This window comes from Anabrus simplex, chromosome 11 (genome assembly GCF_040414725.1).
Source record: "Anabrus simplex isolate iqAnaSimp1 chromosome 11, ASM4041472v1, whole genome shotgun sequence".
Taxonomy (NCBI): domain Eukaryota; kingdom Metazoa; phylum Arthropoda; class Insecta; order Orthoptera; family Tettigoniidae; genus Anabrus; species Anabrus simplex.
Window position 1 is genome coordinate 17,937,071 of NC_090275.1, and position 18,539 is coordinate 17,955,609.

Sequence of the window (18,539 nt, forward strand, 5' to 3'; positions counted from 1 at the left end):
TTACAATGAAACTGTTATAATGTAAGGTAGTCAATATTTGATATAAATATAAACACTACAAAAACTAAACTATCAAAAAAATGTGTTTGTAATTTTGTTCCCCCAGCAAATTTATGAAAAGTACAATTAATTTTAATACAGTATATTTTTCCTTTCTAACCTCACCAAACACTTTTCCTATAGTGAATTACTTGAAGGCCATTTATGAAAACTGTTTTCTTGGTATTCTTTTTAACACAGTCCTTCAGCGTTGCTCGTGGAATGTTAAACACTTTATTTGCACATTTGTAACCCATTATCTTGTCCCTCACTGCCTTAACCTTTTTCATAGCTTCCTTATCCCACTGCTTGCGTTTTTCCATCTGAAAATAATAATTAACTTCATAAATGAAAAATAAAATGAAGGGGGACAAAATTATGAGCATTACCACCTCACGGTTGTGATTACACACCAGGAACTACACCACATGACTGAAATGCAGTCCAGTATTTCATACACATATCAGTGCTCACTCTAGGAATAACAGGCTCTTAATTTGAATACTGCTCTAATTCAGCTCAGCATGAAAGATGAATCCTCCTTGTACATGGAAACTAAACATGGTGCACATAACCAACTCTCACAACAAGACAAGATAAGGCTACGCGTGTGCGCGTGGCTAAACATTAGGTAGCAAACGTGCAAACTGAAAATCCCTAAGGGGACGAAATTAGGCACGGGGACGGAATTTGGCCCCTCTACCTTACAGCTTTGTTAATCATTTTGTTGGTTCCTTTCCATTACTAACAAACAACTCAGAGATCACTTTGATAGTCTTGATAGTCATGCATATCATTCACCTTAACAGAACACAGCTAAATACCAGGGCTAGCCAGCCAGGTACTGTACAGTAAAAGTTGATAAATTACCTGCAGCCTGCTAAGAGCACCTGACGATACATCTCGACAGAGGATTTGCCACCAAACTGTCGACCGCTGAGGTAAGTGTTGTGGGAACTGTTGATATAATAGTGGGACAGGGGCTGGTCCATATCCATGTAGATGTCCAACCTGTCTAAGAACACTGGAGCATTCTCATCTGACATCAGGTACCTAATCAACCCATCCTTTGACAACTTTTCTGCAAGCAAGCAATTCCAGATATATTACATCAGGCTTGTTGGCAAAATTCTGTACAAGAATTATCAAAATTAATAAAACTTCAATGACAAATACAAATGTCTACACTTCCTAGATATAATGTTAGGGCACTAAGATGAATTTTAATTCTAGACTAAATAATTAAGAGGAAAAAAATTAAATCTAACAACCCCCTAATCTCTGAAATTAAAAACCCAAGATATATCTGGTTTTAAATTTTTATGAAATAACCCTGGTAATATTCGGGCAATCTGACATCAGCAAATAAACTTGAAACCCTGAATACTATGGCCGTCTGACGAGAAGTCGCGTGGTTGCGAGGGGTAAACATGGCTGGCGCGCAAGGTCTCTCAATAAACATCTGTTCTGTCCTCAGTTATTCTTGCGAAATGAGGTGCTGTTGTGAAGTCTCAAAGTGGTTGTGCTTTAGTTACACTGCATATGAACAAGTTAACAGTGAACAGGCATCTCTTTCAGAGAGTTCGCATTGACTGTCACGACAAATGTTTGTAGCTACGAGTGTGGTATCTGTTACCCCTGCCGTATCTACAAGCTGCCGCGATAGTATAAATGTATTAATAAGCCCTGCTCTGTTCGTGCATGGTTAGTGGACAAGAAGGTTCTGGAAATGGACTGGCCAGCACAGAGTCCTGACCTCAATCTTAATGCACACCTCTGGGATAAACAAGAATGGCGACTTTACTGCAGATCCCCAACGGCCCGTCATTTACTATGCTTGCTATAGTGCTCAAGAAAAAAAATGGTCAGATGTTCCATGATTCACTGTACTGTTTGATAGGATCATGTCCTGTTTCATCATAATGGGTTGTAGTTTTGATAAAGCAACATGCTGAGTTATGTGACTGAATTGTATTACTTCATATCAATCACGTGTTAAGTTATTCGTAATAGTACACAAAATCCCTACTTAAACTAATATGGTTTATAAAATACTAAATCAGAAAATTATACAAAATGTCAACTTGAAGATATAAAATCGAAGTTAAAATACTATAAACCAGTAACATCATAATTCCATACAAGTTTTGAAATACTACACAAGTTTTCAGTATACAGTACATATTTCACCACCACAATCATATAAACAGCATATGGTCAACTGCTCACATTATTACCGATTAACTGAATCCTACGCTTTCAAATGATCCTCTTTGATAAATGGTACATGTATACAAAGAAAGAAAACATATCTTTGGTATGCCTTCGCTACACATTTACATTTTGTCTGTATTATCCTCTATTGTCACGGCCACCAAATTAGGCGGGCGAGGAAAACTGCGCTGTCGTCAGATATGGGAATGGCGAAGCGACATATGGTCGAAAGTCGCTTACCTCCGAGCACGGATTGGCAACGCTGATCATGCAGTGCTGTCTAGTTGAAGCCCATCCGCTCCAGGCCACCTTACTCGAGTCAATCCGTGTCTTGCAGCTGTTGAGCTCGCACCGTAAGTGCAGTTAAAGATGTATAGTGAATGTGTTGAGCCTGGTGTTTCTTTGGGTCTCTTATCTGAAGAGGACGAAGTAAGTGTGAGAAACAAACAAGAAACTCCTCTGAAGCGTCGTCGGTTAGAAGGGCTTAAGAAGAAGCAGCTAGACCAAATCCGTAATTGTGAATGTATTGTAAAACGTACAGAAGTTGGCCGACTAAAATATTTCAAGAAAAGCCAAAAATTGACTGCAACAATGTGTCAATACAACCCAACTGAATTGATTTGGGCTCAAGTCAAGAGAGAAGTGGCAGAGAGGAACCAGACATTCAAAATAAAGGACATAGAAAAACTCACGTCAGAAGCCATCGACCGTGTGACTACTGCAGATTGGGAAAAGTGCTTCAATCGCATGTAAAATCTTCAAGCAGACGATTGGGCCATGGAAATAGTAAGGGATGAAAGAATGGAGCCATTCATCATTAGTGTAAATGAAGATTCGACAGACAGTGAGATGAGTGATGACAGTGACTAAGAATCTTAGACTACCTTGTAGCTAGAAACCGATTCTTAATTCATTGTAAATTAATGTAAACCTAATCTTTAAAGTAGTTCTTTTTCTATATTACTCAGTCCAATATATAGTATTCAAATGTTTAAAGTTATAATTTAATGAAACTGATACAGATTAATATGTAATCCAAAAGTATTTACGGCGTCCTGCAGACTGTGCTGGCGTGTGCGCCCCGAACTGCCTCAGCTAGCGACATTTACATGATCGCTTTCCAGGTCATTTTCCAGGAAGACTACAAGACTCACGGAAATATGTTTCAGATAAAAATTATAAGTCGGGCGATTTTTTACATTTTTCCCGCAGACAAAATTTTATTGGCCGAAGAAATAAAAACTTGGCCGCTTACTAAAATTTTCAATACATGATTCTACGGATTTAAATTTACTCATTCAAGATTTTATTTTTAATAATTATTTAAAGTAGTTTATATGGAAAATAGTTATACCACTGAAATCAGTGGTCTTTTCTGAAGCTTATGGTATAATTTGTTTTGAAACATTATATGAAGTAACATCAGAAGCTTGAGAGAGAACAACCTGCCTCGCGCTCCGAAATGATGTGTTCAGTTAGACATTTCTTTGCCAGTTGCTACATAACCTTGGCAAAAGCATCATTTCTCTGACTCACCTAATTTGGTGGCCGCGACTATAGCTCAGAATGAGAATATATTCCTATCGAAAACGAGTAATACTCACTCTCTTCTCGAGCCTGTTCGTCCTGTTCGTACGTGGATATAATCTCAGCAGCTCGTTTGTCATCATACAGTGGATATAAGATCTCGTTTAAACGTGGGTCCCGCTGCTTCTCGTTCAAGAAATTGATGAACTGTTCAATGTTGATGGTGTCTGCCTTGCCCATTGTGCTGGAAGCAAGGAGGCAAATATGTAAAAAAAAAATTACTTCAGACGAAAATAGAACAATGTTTTGTCAATGTACTGGTCTGCTTTAGAGGACATTACACCTTAAGCTTTTTATTTTCGATACTCCTCCCAAGAGTTCGCAAATAGGAAGTCCTCTGCATTTCCCAGTTGAAAGGCAAGCTCCACCTCACAGCAAAGCATTGTTATGAGTATCATCCCCGCCCAGACAGATGAATGATATAAGAAGAATGGAGAGCAACTAATATCATCATCATGGCCAGGACTTGTCGCTGCCTGTCCCGAGCTAGTCACTTACACTTTGTGAACCCCTCTAGTTCATGGTTGCCAATAACTTCTCATTAATGCTAATGAGTCTCAACTTGTCATTTACCTCTCTCAGTACTTCATTATCACTTTTCATACCTTTCCAATTTGTTAGATTTTTTTCTCCTCCATGTCTACACTTCCACTGTTTCTTACCCTTTCCTTCTTTTGTTTTCCTAACCACCTGCTTTCACACTCCAATATAGATGTACACCACAAACAAAAGTTTTTACAAAGACCTACGAATACAGAGACAGTTCTACAAAAGGGACTGGTATAAACCCTGTAGTTTTATCTTCAACAGTCTCTGACGTAAAGCCTGTTTAATATTAAGAGATGACTGGACATTAAAAGTCCACAAGACATACGGTGTTATGTTTCTCCTGTCAGCATTATTTATAACAAACTGGCAAGTGTTACTCATCTATATCCTTCATCACCTTCTAATGCAATGATCAGATATCTCCGTTTACTGTAACAAAGTATTAGTATTTCAGTTCAGTCTGTTTCTTCATCCCAGTTGGGAGGTACTTCAATACTACTGTTACTAGAAAAAATATACTTCTTGAAAATGTTGTGCATTATAGTCATATATGTGTATCAAACATGTTGCTAAGAATATGTTTTGTCAAGTCCGAGGGTTTGATCTCTAACCCCTATGAACCTTCATCTGGCGTCCCACAGGGATCACTGTTAGGGCCTTTTCTATTTGTTTTGTTCCTAAATGATATTACTACAGTCGTTCAGAGTAGTGAATGTCTCTTGTACACTGATGACTTGAAACTATACAAAGTCATAGAAAAAGATAGTGATGGCGATTATCTACAAGAGGATCTGAAGCAAATATGCGAGTGGTGTGATAAGTGGTCCCTTAAAGTGAATAAATTCAAGTGTGGTGTCATGTCATTTACTCGGAAATTAACACCTGTATTTTACAGATATAAAATCAATGGAGAAAGTTTAAATCGTGTGGAGGAGTTTAATGATCTAGGTGTAATTCTTAGTAACAGGAATGGCTTATTCTTTAATAATAATAATAATGTTATTTGCTTTACGTCCCACTAACTACTTTTTAAGGTCTTCGGAGACGCCGAGGTGCCGGAATTTAGTCCCGCAGGAGTTCTTTTACGTGCCAGTAAATCTACCGACACGGGGCTGTCGTATTTGAGCACCTTCAAATACCACCGGACTGAGCCAGGATCGAACCTGCCAAGTTGGGGTTAGAAGGCCGTCTGAGCCACTCAGCCCGGCGGCTTATTCTTTGAGAAGCACATCGATGATATTATAAAGAAATCTTCCAGACTCCTGGGGTGGGTCAAAAGGAATTGAATAGATTTCAGTAATATTTCATATGTCAAAACACTGTTTCGTTCCCTGGTAAGACCCTGTCTCGAGTATGGTTTGAGGTGTGGCTCCCGTATCAGAAAGGCCACATACACCATCACGAGAGAGTACAAATAAGGTTCATTAAGTGTATTAGTTTCGTATTCCTGGGCATGCCACTCTCTTCAAGCAGGTATGAAGAGTTTGTAAATATTCTTGGAATGAATACGCTGGCAACGCGCCGAAAATGTGCGAACGCAATGTTAGCGATTAAATGCTTGAAGAGTAAGTGGACTGTCCGGCTATACTGGGGTTAATCCCACTTCATGTTCCAAGCAGACGAACAAGGCAGAAATGTACATTCCACCTGCCCAAATGTAGGATGGTTGCGCATGAAAATTATTGGCTCATGCAAGCTCTTAGAACAATAAATCAGCTGGAAGGGCGCCTCGACATTTTTCACCACCCTTCCACTGCAATTCGTGAAGTTCTTCTCAAGGATGGAACATCATAATTTTGTAAATTACGTGAATAATCTGTAGGAAACATGTGCGGATTTATATCTGTCTGTATATATATGTATATTTGTATGTGTATTATTTTATTTATTTTTTATTTAATTTAATTATTTTATTTTTTATTTTATTTTTTATTTAATTTTCTATTACATCATCTGTAACTGGGACATTCTGTAGGTGATAAATAAATATATTCTATTCTATTCTAAAGTCCAGTACAAGCACTGTTAACATGAAAGAGGGGGAAAGTGATGTCATGTAGTCACTCTTGAAACATCATTTCTCTAAGAGATGAATTCTCAGAACTAAAAGCAAGTGCTAAAAAAATAAATCAACCATGTCACCTCTGTGTCAAGAGGCTAAGAAGTCGACTTGCCAGGTAGTCCCACTGGATTCAACTGTTGAGGTATGTTGTGTTTAATAATGTATGATGACTCACAATGCATGCTGCTGGTCGCAATTTGTATTCGTAGTGCGATTACGGTGGCAATTAACGTTTTAAGGGGAAGTATAACTAGGTATGTATGAGGTGAAACTGAAGCAGAGTTTTGGTTAAATTCAGAGATAACACTGAACACTGTAACATATAACAACGTTAGCAGAAGTCTTACCTCAGATGTTATTAGCTTTTAGCAATAAATCATTAATGAGAAAATTATTATTTTTTAATATTATCTTTGTATGAGGGCCACTCAAAAAGAAACAAGCCGGAGGCTATAAAATGAAAACCGCTAGAAGGATCATAATGAAATTGCCTGTGGAAGAAGGTGCGGTCTCTATAAGAATGCTGAGATCCTAAACTCGCCCATGGATGGACATGGGTGCACACTACATTACGACAGAATGAGCACGCACATCCATTGATCGTCAACTGTACACAATTGTACTGACAGTGAAATGGAGGCTCCAAAAGAAGAGCAAAGGGGGTGTAGAGAATTTCCTGACAGCAGGAGGAGTGAGGGGAACGAAAATTCATCGAAGAATGGCACAAGTGTACGGAGAACACTGCATGTCCGTTGCAAGGTCATGGCGTGGCACAAGCGATTCAGGGAAGGACGGATGTTATTGGCCGATGATGCATGGTCTGCAACGCCACACCACATTACCAATGCCATTGTCCAGCATGTGGATGCCCTCATTATGTAAGAAGGGAGAGTCATGGAGGCCGCAGAGGTTGGAGTGAGTGTCGGAAGTGTTCACGCCATTATTAAGGACAGATTGAAATTTTGCTAAAAGTGCGCCCAATGGGTGCCTCACAGTATTCAACCATCACAGGAAGCATGTCGAATGGACCTCTCTCTTGAACATCTGCTGCGCTATGCCAAGGAAGGAGATGAGTTCCTGTCACGAGTGGTCGCTGGAGATAAGACACGGTGTCATCACTTCGAACCAAAATCAAAATGACAAAGTTCCCAGTGGAAGCATGCAGGGTCGCCGCAACCCAAAAAATCCAAGATGAGCTAAGGAAGGCTCTGAGAGACAAGCGATTTACCTTGGACGAAGATGTCAAGTAGTACGTTCAGAACTGGTTCAAAACGCAGCCCCAGGAATTTTACAAGATGGCCATTAACCACCTTGTGTCACAGTGGGACAAGTGCCTCAATAGTGCCGAAATAACAGTACAGGTTTTCATTTTATAATCTACGGCTTGTTTCTTTTTGAATGGTCCTTATATTTACATCATCCCAGAAAAAGTATTCTGCAGTTGATCAAATCACCTTTGAAATACAGTATTATATTTATGACTTGAAGACAATCTGAGGCACTACGTCTCATATCTACACACTTGCATCACGTACAGAACCTGGCATGACAACGCAGTATGCCATTAGAATAACTACTGGTTGTTGCTCAAAACACATCAGGTTTAATGCCGAGTGCAGCTTCCCATAACTGTCTTGACCATGAAATGGGCAGGAAAATATGTGAACAGAGGACTGTGAAGATCATAATAACAACCACCAAAGGATCCAGTAATCAACCTACTTCGTTATGGACTCTCATAAAAGGCCATTTAAATAATAATTCGCTTCTTAAAACATACTTACATGGATTGGAAGAGCTCCTCAATGTCGTTTCGAGGGCAGATCTTGTGATATAGCTCGTAGAACTTCTCAAACGTAAAGTCAGCTGGCTCAATGACATCATTTTTATCACTGGGCAATCCAAGATCAGACAAACACTGGTACACCATCTTCTCTGTCTTACCAGAAGCAAAGGTCTTGGCAACAACCTTGACAGGTACTTTACCTTTTGGGTTTACAAGGAAACCAAGTCGCATCCAACTGAAAGAGAGAAGACTCATCTATCAACACAATACAGAGGGTAAAAACAAAACATCCTACACATTCACTTAATGCTAGGATTGTAAATAATCTAAATGCATATCTACCAGATTTTGAAAATCTAATTTCAATGCACAAGGTCTAGTCATTTAATACCAGAGCTGTATTTTCCGCACTTGAATGGAACATTGTCCAAAAACTGTACTATAATGAGTCAATGTGCTAGAAACCACATTGCACTGTGCATTGGAAGTGTCACTCCACTTGTAACTACTGTACGTGCTCTCTGTTAGAAGTGAAAAGCAGGATTTATGTGACCAGAGTTTTTACATAAAATTTCAGCTTCAAGCTAGGGAAAAGAGCTTCAGAATGTTATAAAAAACTGAAGATGGCTTTTGGGGAATTGGCTATGGGAGGTTCCCAAACATTTAAGTGATTTTCCCCCTTTAAAGGGAACAGAACATCCACTGATGGTTTGTGCCATGGTCGCGCAGAGTCCACTTCAGCACCATAAACTATCACAAAAGTCCATCAGACAATCAAACAGTTAATGCTACTTTTTATGCTGAATTCTGTCTATAAGAGGGTGTGAGTAGGAAGTGATATGATCAATGATGAAACAATATGTGGTTCATTCTCACCATGACAATGTACCTGTCCATTGGCTCTTCTGATTAGACAATTTTTAGCCTAGAATATCACGACCCTGGTACCACATCATCCCTATTCATCCAACCCTGCACCCTGCAACTTCTTCCTATTCCCAAAACTGAGAATGCAGCTGAAAGGCCAAAGATTTTAGATGGTAGTAGAGGAAATTCAAACCAAATAGCAGTCTCTTTTTGAACACACTGCAAGAAAATAACTTTCTGGAATGAATCTAATCGTGACAGTGCCATTAGAATCAATATCTAGCCTCAAAACGGGACTAGTCTTCGGCCGCTAATAATGACTACATAGTGAACTATTTAAGAGATCAAGCCAGGAATTTCTTGACTTTATCTTGCACCTCAAATTACCCTACTGATATTTCATCATTGAGAGATAACTTACTACAGTTACCAATGATCTTAAAAATACATACATAGATTACATTTTCATGTTAAGACTCTTTTCCAGCACAAAGTCTGCATGCCTTTGAGAATGAAAGTCCCCTATCCTCCAACTCCTTGTAGCACTTTCATCACACCTCTTACCTTCAAATCATTATATATCACATTTAAAGATCATTTCATAAATCAGATGCTCTTCTGAAAAATTTAGACAGGGAGGCATAATTTGCCTTGAAAATATTTTGGACATTAAGCTGGAGAAGTCGAATGGTTGGACCTGTGTTTGCCAGAAAGCTCTGAAAGAGCTGCTTTTATGATTCAATTGATCATCATCATTTTCATTTCCCCTTGTCCAGTTCCTGCCAGGTTGGGGTGTTCTTGGTATACCATCACACATTTTTAGGCTATTGTTTAACGATGGAGCCGCCACTCCCAAAGCACAAGTCTGATATACCACTAAAATATCCAAGGTCTTTAGGTTTTTGCATTTGAGAAATTACCAACATTTTGCCTCAGTGTGGCAGTGGGCTCATTGTTGTATACAAGAAGCAAACAATATATAACACAACTAAAAAGTTTATTTTTGTGAGATCTTTCACAAAATACATAGAAATAAATTTTCTGTAGACTTGCTCCTTATTTGGAGCATGCTAAATGTTATAATGAATAGGCTTGATGTGGAATTATAATTATGTACATTTATACAAGTTCACACTACTATATATACAATGATCTGCACTGACAATGAAGAGTTAAGAGGAATTCCTTATGGCAACTCCAGAAGCTGTGCGGTGGATTGAAAACCTCGACTTTCAATTGTAATGAACAAGAATCCTTGCTAATTAGTCACTGGTTTTTGGTTAAGGTATATTGTATATCGTACAAGTATTTTTTTCCTAAAATATGATAGGGGACCCAAAAATAATCACACACCATAACTTTTAAATATAAAATTTATTTTTTTGAGTTATAAATGTTTGAAATACTCTCCTTTAACACTAATACATTTGTTCAAACATTTTTTTTTCCACTGCACAAAACACCTTTCATACTCGTCCTTTCAGAGGAGGAGGATTTCCGCTCCATTTATGCAGAGCATCCACACGTTCCATGACTAGTCCAGATTCTGTTGAGGGCATCCACATCGCTCCAGGCTGATAAAAATCAGGATGTTTCTCCAGCATGGAAGGCAAGCTTCGGCACTGTGAAGGGAAATTTTGTTGCCAATCTGCTTTCAATCCTTTAATTTCCATTTCTTGCCAGCACTTCCTACTGTCATTTATTCATTCTGATCCTTATCCCATCCTCCTTTCAGATGAACAGGAAGAAAAAAATGTTACAGGCATGACTTTACGGTGGATCTCAGCTTGCCAAAATGTGACCTGCACATAATGATTTCAGAATCTTTCACGGCAACACAGATAGCACAAGACGGAGCACCAAAAGTGCATGAGACTACTATAAGCTCTGAAATATCCACTTTGCAATTTTATAGCCAGACCATCTAGCAACAGCATCTTCCAACTCACTCATCATAACAAAGTCCATTTTTCCGCCGTGTCAACTGTTTAGGTCTTCACCGCACCCTGGCAAGGAGCAAGGAGGTTCTACTAGCTGAGACAGTTAGACCAAGGTTTCATTTTTTACACAAGTGTTACTCCTCTATCACTCATACCTTGCCTTGGCTTATGACAGCTTTCCATATATTGGGCCCAGGCTGATAGGTATTTTCAGATAACAGCCATTTGAAGTGAAATGGTCCAGCACTATAGCAGGGAAAGATGAATAAGAATATCCCCCACAAATATGAATGATGATGTTGTATTGCTATTATTATTATTATTATTAACTTATTTATTTAATCGAATAGCACTTTTACAGAGCACGTTAAATCAATACTTCAATTCTTGCTATATTCCTTCTTCCTCTCCGCCCACATCTGTTTCGTTCATTCTGATCAGTCTCCGGACCTGTTCAGTATTATGTGGCTGCTTTCATTTTTTTCTTTCTTTATTGTTCTTCTTTTATGACCACATAGGATCACTTTAGTCAGTCCGTCGTTCAGGTCTCTTTGAAGGGATTGTTCGGGCTTTGCGGTCCTCCCAGTACTTCTTCAGACGCTCCGATCTTCGTGCCCTTTCCTCAGTTGAAAATGTGCGTGTTGTTGGTTTGTTTTGTGCAAGGGTAAAGCGGAGGTTTGTATTCTTGAGTTTTGTATTCAATTTTATCTTATTTTTGGTGTCTTCTGTTGTAAGGCCTATTTCCTTCAGATCCTCTCTTACTTCTCTGATCCATTTACATCCTGTTGTGGTATTTTTTGAGACGAGATTGTGTTGTACTAGTTGTTTCAGAAGTCTCGAGTCCTGCATCCTCATGATATGTCCAAAGAATCCCAGTCTCCTCTTACGCATAGTATCTGTAATAGGTTCTAGCTCTTTGTACACGACTTTGTTAGGTATTAACCGCCACTGTCCATCTTTCTGATATTTTTTGTTGATACAGGTTCTTCCAATCCTCCTTTCAATTTTCTGAAGTCTGTCAGTCTTTGATTGTTTATTCAGGTAAAAGAGTGTTTCTGCTGCATTTTGTCCCTAAATAACTTCCTATTATGTGTATCATTATTATTATTATTATTTAACTTTATTGCTCACACTGGACCATTCGAGTTGTTCCCTGTTCAGTTCCTCTTCTTCAAACTGCCCAGTACTTTTTCATTCTTTCACATATCTTCTCAATTCATATGAAATCTCTATAGCCCTTGTATGTTTCATTCCTTTTATAAATAATTGAGTGCATTATTTTTGTATTGAATAGGTGGTAATAAAAAGTTTTTAACTTAATACATTATCTTCAATACGGTCTAATGAGATTTATCACATGTGTTTCATTCCTGCCGAAAATTTGTCAGTCATAAGAAAGGTGTTAATTTTATTTTTGTTTTCTCTTCATCTGCTTTCTCAAGTCCAACTGCTTTGAGATCTTGCTGAATTTCGTGGATCCATTGTCCTCCTGGCTTCTTTCCAAGATTTTCCATCACTAGTTGTCATGAAATCCTGTTTTCTGGCAGTTGCAAGATGTGAAAGAAATACGCGATTCTTTTCTTCTTCATTATGTTAGTGATTGGTGAATGGTTTTAAGACATACCAATGTAACAATATTACCCTGAATTAGGTTCTTTAATATGTCAGTTAAGCTTATCAACATGTAATTTTTGGTCAGTCCCCCTTAATTGCTGATCAGATAAGCCATAATTTGATCCTGTAACTTTCACGACTACCCAATTAACTGCACAACAGTTATATCTAATGAGGAGAGGTAAACAAATGAAAAGCCCTTATTTGAACAGTGAAGCAGACATGATGATAAAGTAACAGATAATATGCAAAATATGCATAAAGAAACCACTTCATTTTCTGCCTTTTATGGTACTTATCTTTCTTTACCTTTTACATTCATTCTTCAATAAGTGATGTTAAGAAGTAATGATAACCTCATTGTTTTACCCTTTCCAACAATTGCCACCACCATAGGTTATGTGAGACTGATGGATCAGGGTTGTAAACTGTAACACAACCTGGGTTGGTTCAATAATTGCAAGGCAAGAGCTGTGAAAGCAAAAGAAGTTGCAGTGCTAGATGTGATTATAAGATGAGGAAAATGTTTACATTCCAATGCAAATTAATTGGACCAAGGCTTCTTTTTTTTTTAAAAATTTTATAATATTTCCAATATTTGGCACAATATTTTTATGACACAAAGAGCAACAACTACTAAATTCTATGTCAGAGTTTGGCAACAGTGTTCTACACATTGCTTATCCTTAAGACCCTATGCTTTCTAAGCACTGTTTGTTGATTGATCAACTGAACTGCAATTGCTCTGTCCAATGATTGTTTTAAATTAAAAGTGTGGCAGTATAAAGACAGCAGTGTGAATGGATTGAAACTTCTTATTTTATTAAAAATTATTTTTCTTGTATAAGATTTTATTTTGTTTGCACTTTTGGACTTGGAATAATCATTTCTATCTCAAACCTGGGCCTATCCAGATTATTTTAAATTTAGTTTTAGAAACTCTTATTTGTGGGTTGTATCAAAATTATAATTAATCTGAATTTTAATATTTTCATTTTTTGTCAAAATTATGAAACATACTATACTACATGTGCAGTTCTGGAAGCGAGTTTCCTGTTGCGTAAGTGAAGACTTTTCTCAAACATTTATTATCACTGTGTCAGCAAGAAAGAAGAGACTTCTGATTGGAGAAAATAAGAGTAAATATAATTGGTGAATGTGAAAGTCGAATGTGAATTCTGTATTCTGATTGGTTCTCTTTGATGATTGCACAATTTCCTGTTTCTCGATCTCACTCCGCTTCTTCGGTGGCAGCGAGGTAGGATCTGTGTCTTTGATCATCTGACCATCTTAGCGAGCGGACATGCTCATCCTTCGGTCCCCTCCTGGGAAACCCGGTCGCAGCGTAAACACCGTTTGCAAGTTTATTTTGGTTTTTAACTTCATTCAAATGTGATAATTGATCCTTTTCTTACACAGGAGTTTGCCCTCGAGTTTCACCTTCACCGCTAAATTTGTTGAAATGACTTAGGTTTTCAGCTAAGATCATATACAATTTGTTCGGAGGCAATAACATTTTTCTTAACTTTCTATAATGTTGTAATTATCACTCAGGTTCGCCCACCTGGTATTTCTGTGCCACCTTGCGTAAGTACAGAAAATCTATGCACATTAAATGAAGAGTTTTAGATAGTGATGCAAGTTTACTGTACTTCTGTGTTTGGTTTTATTTCTATATTTTATCCTCATTTTAGTCGACATGTATCGTCAGATTAGTGTTTTTATAGATTCAAATTCAGTGATTAAAATTCTTTCAGCAAGGCGTGCATGTCTGCAGGCATGCTTAATAACACTGATTTCCCTTTGTAAAGCTCTTTCAATTTTTAGTTTCTGATTTTTCTTTTTCTAAATAAATGTAATCCAAGGCAATTACCTTCTCCATGTTCTTTCATAGCAAAAGACTACGCTCCATTACCTCTCAGGGTTCCATGCCGCTTTCCACATCCATTCTGTAGTTGTCATGTTTCCTAACCTGTTGATATCATCATCATCATTATCATTATTATTATTATTATTATTTATGCAATCAGTCAAATAACGGTTACAAAAAGTGCATTTATTTGCAAGTCCTATACTTTCGAGGAATTTTAAGGTTTTTTTTTCCTGTATTGGTTTAACGTCGCATTAACACATCAAAGGTTTTTGGCAACACAAGGATGGGAAAGGGCTAGGATTCGGAAAGTAGCGACCGTGGCCTTAATCAAGGTGCAGCCCTAGTATTTGCCTGGTGTGAAAATGGGAAAACTCCGAAAATCATCGTCAGGGCTGCCGACGGTGGGATTTGAAGCCACAATCTCCCGAATGCAAGCTCACAGCTACGCGACTCTAACCGCACGGTCAACTCGCTCGGTGAGGTTGCCTTCCAAGGTTTGTAAATATCTGGCTTCAATAGATACGGGAGCATAGTGCGACTGTAGCATTACTGAAACAATATTTTTATGATGCAAAGAGAGAGAGCTACTAAATACTATGTCACAGTAGGCACTGCTTAAATTATTCAGTGGCACAGAGACTCAGTCAATACTACCAAAGAAAAAGGGAAACTGTGGCAGGGAAAAATAAATTATGCCAAATGGTTCTCCTTAGAAGAATCAAATTAAATTCTAGGATCATCACAGTGAAATAAGCTTGCAAATTAGGTGAGCAATGGTCATCGGAGACTTCTAGAAGATTGAAGGAAAGCCTGCAAGCTTTTTTTTTTTTTTTTTTTTAAACATCTATCAGGAAAAATGTACATATCTCTTGTGAGCATGTAGTTATCAGGATAGAATAACAGAACACTGGAAGAAAGTTGCTCTCATGGAAATCACCCTGAAGTGCAAGGTCAAGGGTTCATGTGCCAAGCAAAGATTGAGCTGACAAATTCGGTGAAATTGTAATAGCCTGTAAAACATACTGTGAAGATGATGTTTTGAGTGTGTTTCACTCATAAAAGGTCAGGGACACTTCATGGTAGTCAATAGCATGATAGAGTGACCAACACATTCAAATACTGGAAAGGAGAGTACTTTGTGTGAGTGGCAGAAAGGGTTTTCCACATTGTGCTGGAATTGTTCAGCAAGACTCTGCTCCTTACCACCCTCCAAAGAAAATGAAGAAATTGTTCAATATTTGTGTAGAACATTTGTCTGCCAGAGTGGCCAGGGAACTTCTATGATACTAACACAATAGAAAACATGAGGGCTATTTGCCTGCTCTAGTTGGAGAGTTGTATCATTATGATAAACTTCAGAATATGAGCTGAAAGCTTGTAAAATCCATGCCATACCCTGTAATGCTACTTATAAAAGAGAAAGGAGAACATTTATTAGCTATTATGAAAAATGAAGGGTTTGTTGCATACATAATCAAAAGAAACATCAAATTTGTATGCTGCTGTCATGTTCCAATTCACTGGTTCCACAGCTGAGAGGTCAGTGTCTTGGCCTTTGATCCACGGCTTCGATTCCTGGCTGGATCAAGGGACTAATTTTTTTACAAGTTGTTTATGTTGCACCGAAAAAGATATGTCATATGGCGACGATGGGACAGGAAAGGGCTATGAGTGGAAAGGAAGTGGCCTAGGCCTTAATTAAGGTACAGCCCCACACCTGCCTGGTGTGAAAATGGGAAACCATCTTCAGGGCTGTCGACAGTGGGATTCGAACCCACAATCTCTACAATACTGGATACTGGCTGTACTTAAACAAATACAGCTATCGAGCTCGGAAAGGGAGTTTCTTTAAAAAATGGTGAATTCCTTTGGCTTGGGGACTGGGTATTTGTGCTATTCCCAACATCCCTGCAACCAAAATGAACACTATCCTCCACCAAATAACACACAGTTTCTCATTCATGGCTGATTCTGACCACCCTCAATGGAGAATGTGCCTCACAAGGGGTGCTCCAAAAAAGGTTAAAACACACTGTCATTTGGATATGATCAACAATCTAATTGGTCAAATAAAGCCTGTATTTATCATGGAACTCTGAAGTATTTAACTATAATTAGAAGAGGAAATAAATGTGTAACGTAGTACTTACTGTTTCATGAGGTTGGTGGTGACACAGGTATTGTTGATCTTGTTGCTGTGGGTGACGGTGCGTAAGCCCTCTTTCCATGTCTACCCCAACAGACACACAACAGGCCATGCAACAGATGGGCATGCTTTTAGCATTCATGCTATGTAAAATACACAGCAAAAAACATACAATAGTATTCTCTCAGTAATTACCTTCACCAAGGATTGTCTTAAGTACCATATTGACCCAGATAAGTCAACCATGAATTTAAGATGATCACCCAGTGGCGTGCAATGAACTCCATCTACCCCAGCGATGTTGCGGTAAAGAAATTTGTATTAACATTTTCTAATTATTCTTAAAACGCTTTTTATAATTTTTTAAAAAATTGCGAACATCTAAGCCAAGCCAAGTACAGCTGTCTCGACAATCCGCTCGCACTACCGCAGTTCAATTTCTCCAGCGAGCTGGTTTCCTTGCCGGAGCAAAAGAGAGTTACCCCAGCAAAATTTAAGGTCGCTTGGGTGACACATGCACTTGAAGCTTCCTTGTCCTGGGAGATGGGCAGAGCTGTAGGCCCTTCCCCGACTGCAGTTTACGGTGACAGACCAGCTACCTTAGGTATGGGGTGTTAGTTTAAATACTTGGCACTCGAAGTCTTCAGCGCCACACGCTAGAGACTGCAAGAAAAATATCAACATCTGAACAGTATAGCCACTTGCACATCGTCTTGCTAATAAAAATAGAGCCACTATATGAAATCAACTGTAACATAGAAGAATATATTTTAGGTTTCGGCATGTATAGACTTTTTTCAAGCAATTTATTGATGGCACGTGCAGAGTATATGTTCCGATAGCCGCAGAAAAATATTTAGATTGCCCAGCATGAACACAAATTTAAGCACGAAGTAAAAGAATTTTGTATTTGGTTGTCTGTGACGGTGGTATAGAGTGAATTTTTGTGGTGTTCCTCTTGGATTATAGGTGAAGGTTTCGTGAGTTCTGTGACATTCTTCATGAATATAACGTGTGTTATACGTCGTGAAAAATATTTTCCCTCGTTTGTCGTTGATGCACGCACACTCAGTATGAGAATGAAACTACACAACTTCAGCGACGGTAAAATACCAGTTATATTTTGCTGATTAGATTAGGCTTTTTAAGTAAAAACCAAATAGTCCCAGTGTATTTTTGTGAAAATCATGACTGTACTATCACAAAGCTGCACCGGATGAAACTGTAACTACATTGTTTAAAATCTGCTGTAGATTAAGTTATGATGGTGTCGTCACTGCCGTGGATATCAATTTGGAAGTATATTATGCGAGCGTGTGGTTGAAAATATTCTTGAAAGATCTTTCTCAGGTAGACTTTTCCACGAAAAATGCAGCCTTCTAAAATGGTAATGTTGACTTTAGAGAGTGTAGTATGGCTATGATTGTTTATATTTAAAAAACAGTTTTGCAGCTCGGGTAATGGATATGTTCACCGCACGCCACTGTGATCACCTATTTTGAAAAGACTTTCTAAGAATTTTCTTCATTCACTTACTTATAGTAAACAATTATATCATCTGTGACGACATTGAACTTTGTGTGTACCAATCTACTGTAATTCTACCTCTTCTTTATAAGTGTGAAGTATGGACCACTTACAGTTGGCACATAGCATTTCATGAGGATGGTCCGTTCCAAGCTGGCAGAGGAGAAACTTTAGAATGAAATGGCAAGGTTGGTGGTTTATTGTAGTAGACTCCGAAAATGAGTTTTCTAAGATGCTGAATGTACTGTCATTAGCATTATCAGATTCACGCTAAAACATTAATGTCAAGAAGACCAAGATATTAGTTGTGAGTAAACATCCTGAACGAATTCACA

At 38.3% G+C, this 18,539-nt stretch overlaps 1 protein-coding gene across 1 annotated transcript in view; it reads right to left on the reverse strand.

Moving 5' to 3' along the window:
* Positions 1 to 18,539, reverse strand: part of norpA (no receptor potential A) — a 159,946-nt gene that overhangs the window by 79,578 nt on the left and 61,829 nt on the right. Inside the window, exons 5-8 of the mRNA XM_067155832.2 lie at positions 16,682 to 16,761; positions 8,236 to 8,472; positions 3,858 to 4,024; positions 910 to 1,120 (exon numbers count right to left, since the gene is read on the reverse strand). Of these exons, the coding sequence (XP_067011933.2) occupies positions 910 to 1,120; positions 3,858 to 4,024; positions 8,236 to 8,472; positions 16,682 to 16,761 (695 nt within the window). The remainder of the gene's footprint in view (positions 1 to 909; positions 1,121 to 3,857; positions 4,025 to 8,235; positions 8,473 to 16,681; positions 16,762 to 18,539) is intronic.